Consider the following 17,163-nt stretch of genomic DNA (forward strand, 5'->3'; position numbering starts at 1 on the left):
AGTACTACAAATCCGTGGAAAGACTGAAGGCATGGTCTCCAAACGGATATCTATTGCTTTACTGACTACACTGCTGTACAATATTTCTCCTTAATAAACCATATCATATACTTACTTTCCACCACTATTTTACTGTTCATTCCAGTTTTGGCTTTCCGTGTAAAAAAAGTGTTAGTTTTTATTTTCCATTATAAAATTTTGTGTTAATCTTCCTAAAGTATGCAAATACCCTTTGCATAAAACTTCTCTAGATCTAGTCATGGCATAAATAATGAAGACTGTGATCATCTACTTTTAAGTTTAAATGCAGACTTCCTCTAAGTTGCAGTCTACAAAACATTAGAGTCCTTCCTAATGAAGCACATTATCAACAAAAATAATTTTAAAAATAATTCTAGTACCATAAGGTATTAAGGATTTTAAATCATCAAGCTCAAAATCCAGTAAAACCTTTATCCTAGAATGTCTAATCTGTAGCCAGCTCAAAGAACATATTAGAGATCTTAACCATACCTGTATAAAGGACAGGTAAGAGACATACCTAAGGGTTATGAAGTTTTTTGAATGACAGGACCTATGATTTACTTTCACCAGAAAAGTTTTAAAATGCAAACATTAGAAGGAACTTACCAAAGAACTGCAAAAATACTTTCTGAGAGAAGGTTAAAATGAAAGGACAAATTAAACAAAATAGGAAAGCCATAATTGCATTCACACTGTATTATACTCATTTGGTAAGGCAGAGCAGAAATGCCTGAAGAAAGCATAACGAAAGATGGAGTTGCCTTTTAGATAAAGCACTACTTCTACCTTTGCTTTTGGTTTGCTATGGAACTGAGTCAGCTTCACCGATCTGTGCCTAGTACATGCAGTGCACGCAATGTAGTGACGCAGTGCACGTAATGTAGTGACACAGCTCAGTCTCTGCAAAGAGTTGTAACTAAACCATCTTTTTCTTCTTTGAGACTAATATTACAACTTAAATGTATCACAGTTAGTTCCATCTGAGCTTTTCCGTTACATTCACAGAGCAGATAACTAAAACAGCACAGTTATTTTAGACAGAAGAAAAGATATGGTAGAATACACATGCAGGACAGTGTTCAAGGACCTTATTAAAATAAAACTGTAATAAAGTGCACTGTAATAATGTGCACTGTATTTCCAGGTAAAAGTCCTGTTTACTTTTAACGAACAATCATTGCTCAAAAAAACCCCCAAACAAATAAAAATACACTACTGATTTACTGAACAGCAAAGAGGTGACACAAGTTTAGGTTACAATGTTTTTTTACATGAAACTGTCCTAACTGTTCTTTTCATGACAAAATAATGAAAAGGACATTGATAATAAGAGCATCTACATTTTATATTTATCCAGCTCTAGAGAGTTCATTATTACTGGACTATTTAATAGTACAGTATCGTGGCTAGAAGTTCTACACCAAGTTTAAACTCCACTTACTTCTGTACTCCCTCTGATTTTACAAGTGGTGTTCTCCTGTTGAATGGGAATTAGTGGTAAGCCTCCGATCTTTGGACTTTTAGTTATAGACTGTTTTCTTGCTTTTCCAGCAGGCGGCCATATATCTGCATGCTGAAGAACAAAATAATCCTTATTTTTGGTGTGCAATGTCATAAATACACGACGTTCTTCTGTCTGTAAAACTCTCTTGGAAAAAGCTATCTACTACACAATGCCATGCCCTCCTCTTGTGGGAGAAGGGGGAAAACACTATGGTGCTTAAAATTATCTTAATATTTTGTAAGCGCTGCACAATTTTATAGATTCACATCTTTATGGAGTAAAAAAATTCTCACACGTGGTGCTGACCAGGGTGATGTAAAAGTCTGTTATAAGACTTCTCCCCAGTGAACATTAAGAACATTTCCTTCCGGTGAAACATTGAGAAAGTATTATTTGAAAGAGCAGGTCTTGCCAACCAAAATCAGTTTATTGTGGACCAAGATACAAGAAACAGATGCAATTCAGAAAGTGACTGAGAAATTTTAAGTCAGCTTCTGAAGGGAACTGCCTCCCTTAATTCTCAGCAAGCTTAAGGAAACTATCCCTGTCAGTTAAGCAGCCTGGTTTCCCTTTTGTGTTTGTAACATTTCTTAAAATAGAACTCTGGGAAAGTACATCAGAAATACTAGCAACGTAACAGGCCACATAATAAATGTATTTATTCATAGTTTTGACCTATCTGCTCAACTGCATCTCATGGTAATATAACGTGCCTCCCTCTAGTTGATCAAAGGCAATGGAACTGGAAGAATGTCATAGTGTCCATCTTCATATCAATTAATTACTTTCTACTGTATGCTATGTATGCTATTAAGTGATTTTGTACAAAACGATTACAGAATTCAAGAACCAAGTTTCAGTCATACTTTTCAGGATGATTTTGCATAGAACTGAAAGAAACAATGGTCCTCCATCAAACCCTCTTAGCATTTACCAGCTTGAAGCACAAGATTAATAACCTCTGGGCTAACTTGACATTCTCTATCAAAAGTACTCTTGTTACTAGATTACAGTGGTACAGGAATAAACATTATCGGAAAACAGGGGGAGAAAAAGAAGATAACAGTAGTACTACTATCTTACGGATATTAATTACCAATAAAGTCTTATCCTGCTTAAGCACTGAGGAGCGCAGTATCACAGATTTATCTCCCTCCTAATTGCACTGGATCATTAAATGTCAATGTCTTACCACTTCAAAACCTACTTTACAGTATTTTTCAACTTGTAATCTAAACTATTCCACTGACAAATAAAATGTGCTGCCTGCAGTCTCTCTAACATAAAGGTGTTCAAATACTGTGACAACAGCTAAGGTAAAAGACAAGCTATCTTCCGTAAAGAGATGGCCTCGATTTGAAAATACTAACTAGAAATAACCTCAGTTGACATTTACAGTTTTCTGGTTTAGAAATGGGATAATGTGATAATAATTATCTGCTGCTGCATGATACAAAACATTTGGAGATCTTATAGTAAGCTTTAGCAACATGAGCCACTGCATTCTCAAGGAGATTTTCACTGTAAATTATATTTAAAGCAGCAGATTGTAGTAAGAACAATACAGCAAATGTGCATCGTTAGCTCTTAATTTCTCATGTAACTCAAAGACTGACAACTTTACTGATGTCCAGAATGCTGATTAAAAAAAAACAAAACAAAACAAAACCAACCAAACCCCACAAAAAAAACTCCACAACCCAAAACAAAACCAAAAAACCCTCCCAATATAGCTCATCAGTACTGCTAATTCATTGTACCGTTCATTCATTGGAATGAAGTTTTAAAAAAACAATAGTATTAATTCATAGCAATTTTTTTTAAATGCACATGAAATGATTTAATTTTTTCTTAGAAAAAATATCCTGAACATTGAGCAGCGTCTCTCAGGTTTTTATCTATATTGTCAGAGGAATGTTCTACATACCACACTACTTGATCAGAATCCTAATAGATTGCCCTTCTTGTGATTTTACGTCAGAAGGACTTCAACAGTTACCAAGCTTGTATGACTTATTCCTAACGCAGCCTATATCAATAACCTCTGAGCCTATTTGTTGTGACACCGCTCATGTTATGCCCATGAGATGTATGTCAGGACCGGTGGCTGTTTCCATAGAAACTACAATAGTTACTTCAGTTAAGGGAGCTGAATAAGACAAAAATTTGGAAGTCTTACTTACAAGGCATGCATTGTACTTCTAGCACTACTATCCGTGAAGGTCAGATTCTGTTTTAGAAAGCCTCTAAGTTTGTATTGCAACAGTCTTGTGCCTAGTCCACTTTACATAATACATAAAGCTCACAGGTAATCATAAATCTAGTGATGTTTATTCACAGTGATACTCCCTGAAGTTCCTTGAATGTCACAGTAAAGACAAGAAAAATCTGACACAAATACAAAATCCTTTTAAAACCTTAAACTATGTTCCAGTCTCCTGTCACATTGAATTATTCCCATCTCTTTTACTCCCACTTCCTCCCATGTAAATATTAAACTCCATTTGCAAGGATGTGTTATGTGGCACTCAAACGTACACCCTCCTTACTCACAATCTAGCAGCAAGCAGAAGATTACTTAATTTAGGATAATGCCTGTCCAACATAATGAATTGTCAGTGTTACCTAAGCTAACCTGGATACCAGAGAAATAGAGCTGTATTGGCACGGCTCTTCAACAGGGCTAGTTCACATCCCTATGTTTTTGAACAGGGCACCTTTCTTTCATGACTACTTTGCATGCAGCATCCAAACTGGTGAGCAGAGAAATAGCAATCAGGCATCGTGGCACAGAGACACACCCTTTAGGTCAATGCCCAGAATTTCAACCAGAAGAGGTTTATTACTGCAAAGGAAATGAGTTGTCTTTCTTTAACCAGCTTCTCTAGAACACGGGGGGCGGGGGGAGGGAAGATGCCAGAATGTTCTCCCTTACTCTCAAAGCACTCAGCTTTCATATGAAAATGATATTATAAATAATAGTCTTCATGGACTAATACCATCTTTTTGCAGTTTTATTACATTGATTATTCCAGAAACTTTCATGGCATTGCAACTTTTTCTGTAACATATCAATAACACATATATATAATTGTTTAATGGGATTTTCATAACAGCAGTAAAAGTTACATTTCTTTGAGCAGATTATTACCTGTGCAGTAAAAATGCTGATCATCCACTCCATCTGTGTATCTTGTCCATCACAACATATATACCTAGAATGCAATATACAAGTAACAAGAAAAACAACAAACACTCCTGTTGCAGTTAAACATATTACAGAATAGGCTTCTAAATAACTTAAAACAGTGCTTACATTCATTTATGAATGCTGCCTATATTTATTAATAACACCCCCATAAAAAGATAGGGAAATATAAATACTTCGAATTATCACTTTACCCTACTTCGAAGACAATGCATGTGTTTCATTTAAATCATGTGCATAGGTTTAAAATCTATCATTCTAAATTTATGAAAATCATCTGCTTTATGGCCACAGAAGGGAGACAGACACCTAACCCCAAAAGATTACCAAAACATCTGAATTGCAATTGTTTAGTTAATTAAGAAAAACATAGCAAGAAGTCAACATGTGAGCAAAATAATGCCCATTAGTTTTCAAACATTCTTATTCTGAAATTAAACATTTCAACAAATATTAAACATTGAAGTTAAACCAATCATGTGTTTTATGTTTACCTACCACTGGTACTTCTCAGAAAATACTGCAAGTCCCCAGCTGAAACAAATAAAATTTTCAAAAATTAGTTCCAGAAACCCAAGACAGGGACACTTTCCTCAAACTGCGGAGATCCATTACCTTTATATAGTGCTTTGAAGTGGGGAAAAAAAAAAAAAATTACAAATTTTAAATGTGTACCGCAAATCTAGAATCAAATTGTGGGTTTGATGATGGAATTTGCTGATTTTCTCACAGTTGATTCACAGGTAATGAACATTCTGTTCTGGACAAAGGGTTATAGCCAAGCCCTGCAGATGATGGGTAACGACCTCCCTCATTTTGTCAATGCCTGTACTTTCTGAAAGCTACAGGAGGTAAAACTGCTAAGATGGTGCCCAACAAAGAGTCCATCACAGTGTGGAAGTCATGGAGGGAAGAGAGGTATAGCTTGCACTACAAACAGAAGGAATCACATGAGCCTACAGAGATTTAAAAATTGCTGGGGAAAAAAAAAAAGGGAGTAGGTGCACAATGAAGCCTCTGAGGTGAAAGAAACACAGACACTCCTGGAGATCCAGAAGAGATTTTGCAAAGTCTGCTTTTAAAAGTAGACTCAAAATAAACCTCAAGGAAAGAACCTACCTGCAAAGACCCATTTACATAATCTTTTTATTCCTATTTTGGACTAACGTCCTACTCATTTTGTGCTTAACTCAAAAAAAACCCAAACCCAAACCATCAACAACTTCTCTAACAGAACTAAGCTTTGAAATTTACAGACCTTTTTGGGGTGCTTTGATGTGCCAACTGTAAAGAAAAAGTTCAAGCAGGTCTGTTTAAAGGCTATAGCCAACTTAGAATCCCCTTGGGATAGGATCCTATGTACACTGTCTCAGTGTCAGCATTCTGGAAACATCTGAGAAAAACAGGTGTCATTTTTCACTGCTCTTTTCCAGAGACATAGTCACTGATGTTTGTGAAGGGCACTGTAGTCTCCAGCTAGAAGAAGAAACATCAAAATAACAAGGATCCTGAAAAAGGAAAATCTGCTGCGGAACAACAGGGACTGTCACTAAAGGCCATGACTAGTTGGTTTTCTCTTCTCTCTTTTTTCTTGGTGCAAAGAAGGTGTGTCCACCAATGAAATGCAGGACACACACTACAAAACTAAGTGAGCTAGCAGCAAACATATCCACAAGAGATAATACACTTAAGATTAAGAAAAGCCAATCAATAAAGTAATTTCCTAGCACAGAAGAGTTAACATGGAACACAAAACCAGAGACAGAAACAGAACAAATAAAACTAGAGGGTAATTTAATTCAGCATACTTCAATTGGCTTCTTGACTTTTCCTTGTTCCAAAATGTTTTATATTCCCTTTTCTTGACGACACTACCAGTACCTTGCTACACAGTGTTTAACTTATTTTCTTTTCTGTTCTTACTTTGTTGGTGGCTTCATTTTCTTTTTCACTCCAAGATAAAGCCTCAGGGAATTGACAGGCAACACTTTTTCAGGTTTGCTAGCCTGCAAATAAAATAAGATTCTCATTATTGTATCAGGAATGTGCAAAAGAGAAAATGCCATATGACTATCTTCACAGTTAGGCTTCTTTCATGAGTGCACCCCTCTTTTCTAACAGATCATTATATTTTTTTCTCTCTTTCTTTCCCATTAACAAAGTGTGCCAATCACTATTACTGTAAGCAGACTAACTTGAGGTCCACGTGAAGTCACAAAACTGTAACACAACTGGAATAATGAAGATGTGGTGGTACAATTCACCAAACTGGAGTGCTGTAACATATGGACACAAGCTCTTTGAGAGAGACATTCAGGGAAGATGAGGAGTGGGGTTGCCCTCTGTTAAAGGAGCTCCTCTACAGGATGGAAAATATGGTGTGTATGTGCTTCAGTCACCCAATCAGGATGAAAAAAAGCAGATGAAGTCTTTAGACAACCCAAGGAAGTCTCTGGACAATGGATCCTGACTCTTCCGGGGCAGGGGATGGGGAAGGCAGGGCTTTGCTCTCCCCAGTATCGTCTGGAAGGGCCACACAGCAGGACACAAGCAATCCAGCTGATTTGTGGAGGGTGTCAGGGATAACTTCTTGACACCAGTACTGGATGGGCCAACAAGGGGTGATGCACAGCTGGATCTGCTATTCACCGACAAGGAAGAACTGGTCAGGGATGTGGTAATCAATGGTAGTATTGGCCACAGTTACCATGAAATAGCAGAGCTCAAGATGCTGAGGGTAAAAAAGATGACAAGTTAGCAGAGGACTGACCATGGAGATTAGAAGAGCAACGTTTGGCTTATTCAGGGAACTGACAGGTGGGTGTCCATGGGAGGAGGCAACTCTGAAAGGTAAAGGAGCTTAGGAAAGCTGGAAGGTCTTTAAGGACAGCATTCTCCAAGAACAAGAATGGTTCATCCCAATACTCAGGAAAACAAGTAGATTTATCAGGAGACAATCCCAGGTAAATAGGTAGCTCCAATGGAGTGGAGCTCCAATGCAGACAAAGGCAATATACAGGAGGTGGAAGTAGGGAGAGACTACAAAGGAAGAAATTTAGAAACACTGCCCAGGACATGTAGATATGGCATTAGGAAAGCCAAAGCTCATTTGGAATCGAGACCTGCTATGGACATTAAGGACAACATGAAGAGCTTCTACACCAGTACCTTAGTAGTAAAAGGCTGAACAAGGAAACTGTAGACCTATAGCCAAACAAAGAGGGTGAATTAGCAACAGCAGACACAGGTAAGGCTAAGGTAAGTCAATATCTTCTTTGAATCAGTCTTCACCCCAGCAAGGTCTCCCAGGCCTCTACACTTACAGACAGGGTTCAAGGAGAAGGATAAGGACTGCACCAGAGGAGCACTAGATCGAGTCAGGAAAGACTTGACAGAATTTAAAGTCATGGAAGTCCACTGGATCAGACAGGCTGCATCCAAGGGTTCTGAGTGTGCTGGCTAACACCCTTGAAAGGCTGCTGTGTCATCTTGGAAGTATCAGAGAACAGGCGCAACTGCTGGTAACCGGAAAACATTGCATCCATCCTCAATAAAGGCTGAAAAGACAACTTGTTGCCTGCCAGCCTCATTTCAGTCCCTGGGAAAATCCTAGAGTAAGTTTACCTGAAGCAAGTTTCTCAGCACGTAGAAGAGAAGGTGCAACTGGGAGCATGCAGCATTAGCAACGTGATTGATTTCTACAACAAAATGACTGGATTTGTGGATGAGGGGGGAAGTAGCAGATGTCATTTACCTCAGCTTTATTAAGGCTTCTCACACTGTCTCCCATAATATTCTTCTACCCAAGATGGCATGTTATGGTCTGGATGGCTGGACATCTATATTAGTAAAAAGCTAGTTGCACGATCAGACTCAGAGGGTGACAGTTAATCAGACATACTCTAACTGCAGACCTATGACAAGGGGAGTACTGCAGGGGTCTATCCTGGGACCTGTCCTTTTTAACACCTTCATCAATGACCTGGAGGAGTCAATCATCAAGTTTGCACAACGACACAAAGGACCAGTCAATAGGCTTGGGGACAAGGCTGACTTCCAGAGGGACCTATACAGGACAACGAAATGGGCCAACAGTAATCTTATTATTTATTGTTGTTGAATTTCATAAGTCCCACACTGGGGAAGAAGAACCCTGCAATGACACAGACTGGGGAGCAGCTGTTGAGAAGGACCTGAGGGCGCTGGTAGATGGCAAGCCAGCAGTGTGTCCTGGCAGCAAAGAAGGTCTCCTGGGCTGTGTTAGCAGAAGCACAGCTGGTAGGTTGAGGAGAGTGATTTTCCCCCTCTCCTCAGCACTTTTAAGACTGCATCTGCAGTCCTTCATCCAGTTTTGGGCCCCCCAATACAAAAAAAAAGAGAATCAATAATCCAGAGTGAGTTCAGCAGAGGCCCACCAAACTGGCTGGAGGCTGGAGCACTCGCCCTGTGAGGAGAGGCTGACCTAACAGCAGCCCCCCAGCACCTACAGGGAAGTTATCATGACGACCCAGTGAGGCTCTTCACATTGTGAGAAGATGACTAGATATAAGGACAAACTTTCTCCCACGAGGAGAGTCAGGTACTGCAACAGGCTGCCCAGAAAGGTTGTGCAATTTCCATCCTTGGGGTTCTTCAAGGCTTAACTGCATCAAGCCCTGAGCAACCTGTCCTGACCTCAGTTGCTAGCTCTGCTGTGAACAGGAAGCTGAACTAGAGATCTCCTGAAGTTCCTTCCTTCCTTGTTTCTTCTTGAACAAACTACCTTTAGCCAACCTACAACACACATACACCCACACTAGGTGCGAGAACTGAACATGCCTGGAAGATGAAATGCTGAAAGGGAACAATAAAATTCTCATGTCCACTATTCTACTACAGAACACAACTAACATCTAACAAAACACACTAACATCCCTTTAGTACTGTTAGGTCAAGTGTTTTAGCTTTCTATTTAGAAAAAAAAATATACTTAACAAATCCTATAATCCCAGTACATAAAGCTACTCCATGGTGTTTACTGTCCTGGATTCTCAATTCCTCTCTCTACAGCTTTCAATCTCTAACACTCCAGTGTGGGGAAAAAGACAGAATCCGAGATGGCATAAACATTTAAGAAACCAAAACAAACCAAACCAAACATATAACAGTTTTATGGTTGGTATTCTTGTGTAACGTCCCGCTCAATGCAAGGGTACTGCCAGGATGAATAAACACCCCTACAAAACATGCTATTTAATTAAATAACAGTATACTTCTCACAAAAATGCACCTTAAGGAAGCCATTTGTCTGTGTGTGAGCTTATCTCTTAACAACAGTACATTAAAGTGCTATGCTATTTCAATTAGGACAATATTGTAATTTAACACACAGTATCATGGAAACTTCACTTTTTTGCTAATTGCTCTTGAACAAGAGAAACACTTAACAGAAGTTATCTCCACCTGCATATACAAACTTAATTTGCTGTTAATGAGAATTCATAAATTAATTAGTACATGCAGTCTTATTAAATAAAATTTTCCATCTGCAATGTCAAGCTTTCCTACTATTCATTTCTAAATATGACTAAAATTAAACCATTATTAGTGGTAGTTGAACATCTCTCAAAAGAAAATAAAACAAACTGCTATACATTATTTTCTCAGAATGGTATTTCCATTTGCTTTTTTAAAAAACAAATGTAAAGCCATTTAAAACTAACACTGTTCAAAACTCCACCTGAGTTGGGGAATTTGGTGTTTTATAAATCAGAATGGCTTAATAAACTCAGAGTATAAAGTACTACAATAATCCTATCATAACTCTTTCCAAGATACTAATTAAGGTTTTATGGTCATATTAATTTATTCTCACATATGTGCCAATTTGAGTTTTAGCACTAAATTATGAGACACTATTTTTGACATTCTGGGGTCATTCTAATTAAGATTATATCCACAGTATCACAAGAATACACTGTTTCTTTTGCATTAGCTTACTTGAGCAATAGATCTGTCTTTAAAAGAAGTACTTTATGAAGGTCAGCAAGTATACATCTATATTTGCTGGATGAGCAAAACTAGCAGTGAGCAAAAATAAAAACACTTTAAGAGATTTTTTTTTTTAAACCAGAAATTATTGAAACTAAAATGGAAACATAGTTCACAATGCATATTATTTAGTTTTATACTTTAATACAAGCTGCGTACACCCAAAAACACTCTTTAAAGACAACTCCCATGAAATATTTAAAACTGAACCCACCATGCTATTAAGTATGCCTAAATATGCTTCTGTGGAATTCTGAGGTATATCTAATTATCGATACTAGTTTTTGGAAGACTAAGATTACATCCAAAAACTGTTGTTGGGAAGCAGGGGAAGAGTTTGCTAGTGTATTCAGAGTTTCCTATAATCTCTTCTATCATGACACTTGTAGGTATAAGAACCCTGTTGCTTGTAATGTCTAAAGGCTTTGTGTGAGATACCAAGAAAAAACGACATGCAGCTCACTTAAGTTCCATATTACTTCTACTACTGCTCTCTACAGTAGGTTTTCAAAAAACTTAGTCACGGCACAAGCTGTAGGCATTCCTAAACATTAGTTTATTTTTAAAGCTTACAGTAATGCATAATTACAATAGCTAAATGAGCAACTGACACAAACTCCTTTTACTAAAGTGTCTGTGAAATAGTAAGATAAAAATTTTGTACTTCAATCCCTGACTCTAGCAGCTGCCGTTTAATATCAGAAATGTTGATCCATTTGCCTTCCTTCTCTTTTTGGTACGAAAGAGAAAGCTTGAGTGCTTAAGAGTTTGCCAAAGAGGTTGTCTGTTGTACCTTCATATCCTTATAAAGAAGCAAGTTTCCTTCCTGTAACACAAAATAACGCTCTTGAAATTTGTTTCCGGACAGTAGTTTTGATGGTTCTTCTTTGTACTTCAGGTTGCCTGCTTTCACGCTACCTTTCTCATTTTTCTCTATCAAGAAAATAAAAAAGCGTTTTGTTAGAAGATTTTACAACACTGGAAGCTGCTAGTTTTTATGTGCCCCTACTATTACAGTTTATCAAAAGACTAAAATTATAATTCCACTGACTCATTATTATGTTATACATATAAAAAAATTAAAAGTAATTATCTATAATAAATATACATAGTTATATAATACATTTAAATAGGTATTATATATTAATATATAAGAAAGGTATTTTTAAATATTGACACCATTATGATTTTAATTACTGGGGGGAAAAAACGTCTTCTTTGTTTCACTTCTAAGATAGATGGAAAGAATCCACCAACACATTTTAATTAGAAGAATCTTTTCAGAATAGAATGTGCAGTTAAGCCCAGAAGTACGACATGGATACTTTTAATCTCTGTGCTTCAGAGAGGCAAACATTTTCCATAAAGATCTGATTTTGTCACGAGTCTATCTACATTTTTCTGTTTGAGCCAAAATACACACAGAAACACACATACATTTGGTAAAATAATAATTAAAAAACCCCAATCCCTCCCCCCCCCCCAAAAAAAACCCAAAACCAAACTGAAACCACAACTTTGCAGTCAGCTTTATAAAACATTTAACTTTGTACTGAAAAGCTTTTATTTAAAAACAATATTAGAACCATTGGAGATTTTCAATGTTAGAGACTAGATTTTTCAGTACCTTCTCAGCAATTTGAAATTCTAAATAAAATGATACAAAAAAGTATTACTAGTACATATAAACTACTGCACCACCACTTCCAGACGTTTTTAGTTTTCCTATTCTGCCCAATATATGTATATATTTTTTTTAACTAGTTTATCAGCTTTTCCCAGCAAGTCCACTCTGAAATAGCAAAACCTTCTGACCACTAATTACAGGAATTACCATGCTGATACGACTCATGTATATAAAGTCAAACCAAAATAACACTTTAACAAAAGTAATGAACAACAAAAGAAAAAAAAAATCCTACTTGCATCTTAAGAAGTCTTTATGAAAGAGCACAAAGTTCAGCAGAATTCTGAATTATTCTTTTCTCCTTGAGGGAATTAGTGCTGGAAGCAGACTGCCAGCATGAAGAGAGAGCAGCTAGGTAGGAGAGGAACTCTTCTCCTCCATTCTAGTCAACACCATTTCACCTTGAGGAGGGAGCCATACTAATAGAGCTAATACTTCACTTATCCCAAAACACTACAGGATTTCTACTTATGCCATATTTTGGCTTTCACCACCTATTTTCTTTTGCTAAATGTAGATATTTCCTGTAAGTCATTCACTTATTTAGGAAATACTGAATAAATTGTTTAGAACTCCCAGAATGATACCACTAGTTTTTATAATATATTAATTTCAAGATAGTAAATAAAACTATGGTGTAAGGACTATGTGGTGTATGGAGAATAGCATCCTTACCCAACTACTCAATTGGCTTTTTTCATTATAATTTCACTTACGATTTCACCATCTGATATCAAAACTCTATTATTAAGAAGCAGCACACAATAAGATCTCAAAAAATAAGAATAAAATGTTTTAAATAAATCAACAATAAAAAGTAACACAAAATACATTTTCATGTGGTCAGGAAAGACAGAAAAGACCAACTTTCATTGCATAATTTTTTTTATTTGTGAAGAGCAGTATTACACAGCCACAGCTAACTACACAAATAGTCATGCTTGAAAGCGACACTTGCTGTAACATGTACTAATGAAAACTACGTATTTTTTCCATCTTCATACATTCTGCTAAATGAGCAGTCAATATCTTCAAGTACTGCATGACATGCACAAAGCAGGCATGAGAGGTGACAAAGGAGAATTAAGAATTTGCGTGAACCATCACCAATGACCATAAAATGAAGGGTCTAATACAAATTTATTGCACGGTACTGTTTGCAACTACCTGTGTTTCAGTATTTATATTTTTTGTCCTTCTTTTAAAGAATCTGTGGACAGTTATTCCACATATGACTATTTAGGAAGAGCTCCAACATTTTAATAGTGAGAAATGTATTAATGCGTTAGATGCATGGTTGTGCATGCACAAAAAGTACATGAGTGATATCCAGTCTCAAACATCCAATTATGCAAATACACGTTGAAGTGCATACAAACAAACCCAGTTAGGTTATATTTCAAAACTCAGAGTCAGATTCTACTATAATTTGTACGGTGTAGAGAGACTTGGGGACTAACTTGAAAAGTTGTATCTCAATCCCATCTTTCATACTAGCTGAAAAGCAGCTGCTTAAAGAGTCAGAATTAAATTATTCCTCCTACTAACCCTAATTATTTGCAAAAAGAAGATAATTAAAAATTGGGTATCTAATTCCCTCTTGCTTTATATCTTAGTACAAACCGAAGTTATGAAAAACATTTAAAAATATAGAAGTTAAAAAGATAATAAACTACTTTGATTTCATCAAATAAAATCAACTACATTCTAATCAGCATATTTGTCATGAAAGGAAAATCTCAATAGAGTATTTCCCAGTATTTTCATTAGAGTTTAAGACAGAATCTAAAGCCAGAATCAATACATTTCAACAATTAAAATCAGAAGTTCTTTGGACTGCCTCAGATATAAGTGCAAATATACACTCATAGTTAAAAAAAGTGCTAACACATTCCCTCTTTGCCAATAAGAATATTTATTTCATGTTCAGAATAGAATATGAATCCTTATCCACACAATCACAAGCTTTTTTTTTAAGCATACCAAGCAAGAGTAGCAGGATACTTCCACATCTGTACCAAATTGGAAGATTTTAAATTTCTGCACATAGCTCTCAAAATGATGAAAACTCATTCTAAACTTCACAGCATTCCTACCATAGCAAATCTATCAAACACTTGATATTTACAAAGATCTTTGAAAAGCCTGAAGGAGGAAAAATAATAATCCTCTAAACTGATGATATTCTATATCCTTTAGAAGCCAGTATTTAATACAGTAAACCTAAAATAATCAGCATGTGTCCTAATAAGAATGATTTTTCAGATACAAACTTTACAAAACATGCAGAACTTTCTAGAACTTTACAACTACCAGGCACTCGATGCACTCAATCTGTTCAGGATTGATCCATCTATGGTTTAGAAATTTGCGTTTCAAAGAATATCTCTGAACAATAGGTCCTGTTCTCAGGAATCAATACTTCCCACTCAAAACCCCAACTTTTTACGGGTAAAATTTCAAGGACCTATATACACACACTTTATAGTGAATCTATTCTCTCATATTTTTCTAACAAATAAAACTTTAATGTAGGAAATTTTCAGATAAGGAGAAGAAAAGCGGTCTTGAAATAGAACTAAGCTGTACTGGGTATCTCTTATACCAAAATATAATGCACACCTTGCCCTTCTGAACACCACTTGAAAGAGTGCTCCTGCAACAAGCATGAAAAGTTATGGAATAAATTGTCAGGAGAGAATAACTAAAGATCTGGAGGAAAGTGGAAAACTCATCAAGAATTTACTGAAACATATCACTACAAATAAAGTAATATCTTTTTTCCTTGAAAAGGAAAGTTGATTTCTAGACAAGAGAAAATACAAATCTAGACCTCAATACAATGTTTGATATTGCACAGCATGAGAAATTAGTTTAAAATGGAGAAAGTGAGAATGAGTGTAATAACTATGAAAAAGGAGAATGTACTATGCATAAGGAACATGGGGAAAGTTGCACTGACAGGGAAGACAATGATAAGTTGCCAAGATGAAACGAGGCTAAGAGAGTTGTTCCTTTAGGCTCATTATTGAACCAACATTATTTCAAACATCATTAAAGTCCGTGGGAGAAAAAGGAGAAAAGTGCTGATGACACAAAGCTCTGACGTAACACTAACAGAAAAGAGGTCAGGAATATCTTAATTTACTCTGTAAGATTCTAACATAAATCAGAGAACCAAGGAAAATTCATGGAATTCAGTTATAAACATAATATGATCACAGCCCTATTAATTTTACTGCAGAGGAGGAGGACATCCATCCACCCAGTTGTGCATTTGTATGGGCTTAATCCACTATTAAAAAACATACTTCAAATAGTAGCGGTTGGACATCTGGCCTCAGACCTACTACTCAGCGAGGAGGAATTATCCCCGTAAAGAGCATAGAAGACTGAAAAGATTAAGGTCTCCCCTTCTTCCTTCAAGCCAGCAGTTATTTCTCGTGCACTTTGAGATGGAGAGCCCCAGCGTAACCACAACTGCCTCCTCCTCTAGACACTGGGAGCACCCCTTCCCCAGTGATCTCATCCTATCTTTTCTCACTCTGACACTATCTAATGATGGAAGTACAACGTTTATCTAAAAAAAAAACCCATATATTTTTATCCTGAAAGAGCTGCTTACTTGTTTTAACAAGTGTGTACAGATGCAAGATTAGAAACAGAAACAATAAACACGATTCCTGCAACTACAAAATGTGGATAAATGGTGCAGACTTTCTGGGCATCTTTGCCTACACTTAATATATACACTGTTTTGCTAACTAGTGAACTTGTTCCTCAGTACTGCTAATGTGTCAGAGTAAATTTACTCTTTACTCTTTCCCTTCAAACCACTAAGAAAACCAATATAACTTATTAAATAAGTTTTTAATTATTTTAACACAAAAAAAAAGTCAGTAAATGTAAACATTCAGTCAAAAGCCAGTGCATCTAGATGAAGGTCAAACTGAATAGAATTGATACAAACAATTACTGTGATGGGTTGGGAGAACAAACAGATGTAGAAATTAGAAGAGAAGACAGAGGTCAAATGGCAGATCTCCCCTTTAAATAGTACTACATTTTGTAAATTGAACTTCAGACACTAGCCTAATCCTTATGTGTTTCTCAGAGCAGTGGTTCACACGGTCCTTATGACCCATTCCCTTTTCTGATTATACATCAACACATACTGAGTGAGGTGATGGGAGTTCATGTATCAAGCTTTTAATGAAGTAGGCCATTTCTCTCTGTTCACTGTCTCCTATGACACATTTAGAGACAGTGAAACTCAAACATAAAAGTCATGAATAGCACACTCGTTAATGTTGGTTCATAATTGTGGAATATGCTTTTACAGGAATAAAGGATGATGAGAGAAGGCTATTACTTTCAGAAGAATAAGCATAACAGCATAACTTTTAGTTCTTGAAATCAAGACAGAAGAGATATATACATGGAGAGATTAATACCTCTGTGTATGGGGAAGAGATCTACAGGAAGAGATTACATATTTGAGTAAGTCACTGGATAAAATCAGATGGGCATTAAACTAGGCATCGTGTGTCACCATCGCATGTTTTACAGTGACAGCATGCAGGATTTCAACTGCTTGAAAACAGGATAGTAATTTCTGAACATGTTTAACTTCTAAACTCCTGCTTCCCTCAAAGTGAATATTATGTATTATTATACAGGAGATTTAAATCCAGGTATTATGCACAAAAA

General features: G+C 36.5%; 1 protein-coding gene across 3 annotated transcripts in view; it reads right to left on the minus strand.

The window, feature by feature from the left end:
* Nucleotides 1-17,163, minus strand: part of ARAP2 (ArfGAP with RhoGAP domain, ankyrin repeat and PH domain 2) — a 127,677-nt gene that overhangs the window by 4,056 nt on the left and 106,458 nt on the right. For all 3 annotated transcript variants that reach the window (XM_087737378.1, XM_087737376.1, XM_087737379.1), the window contains 5 exons: nucleotides 11,560-11,699; nucleotides 6,660-6,742; nucleotides 5,235-5,270; nucleotides 4,680-4,743; nucleotides 1,466-1,597 (listed from right to left, as the gene is read on the minus strand). In XM_087737378.1, coding sequence (XP_087593504.1) covers nucleotides 1,466-1,597; nucleotides 4,680-4,743; nucleotides 5,235-5,270; nucleotides 6,660-6,742; nucleotides 11,560-11,699 — 455 coding nt within the window. The remainder of the gene's footprint in view (nucleotides 1-1,465; nucleotides 1,598-4,679; nucleotides 4,744-5,234; nucleotides 5,271-6,659; nucleotides 6,743-11,559; nucleotides 11,700-17,163) is intronic.

The sequence above is a fragment of the Nipponia nippon genome, unplaced genomic scaffold (assembly GCF_047370975.1).
Source record: "Nipponia nippon isolate SJK-2023a ecotype South Korea unplaced genomic scaffold, ASM4737097v1 scaffold_6, whole genome shotgun sequence".
Taxonomy (NCBI): Eukaryota; Metazoa; Chordata; class Aves; order Pelecaniformes; family Threskiornithidae; genus Nipponia; species Nipponia nippon.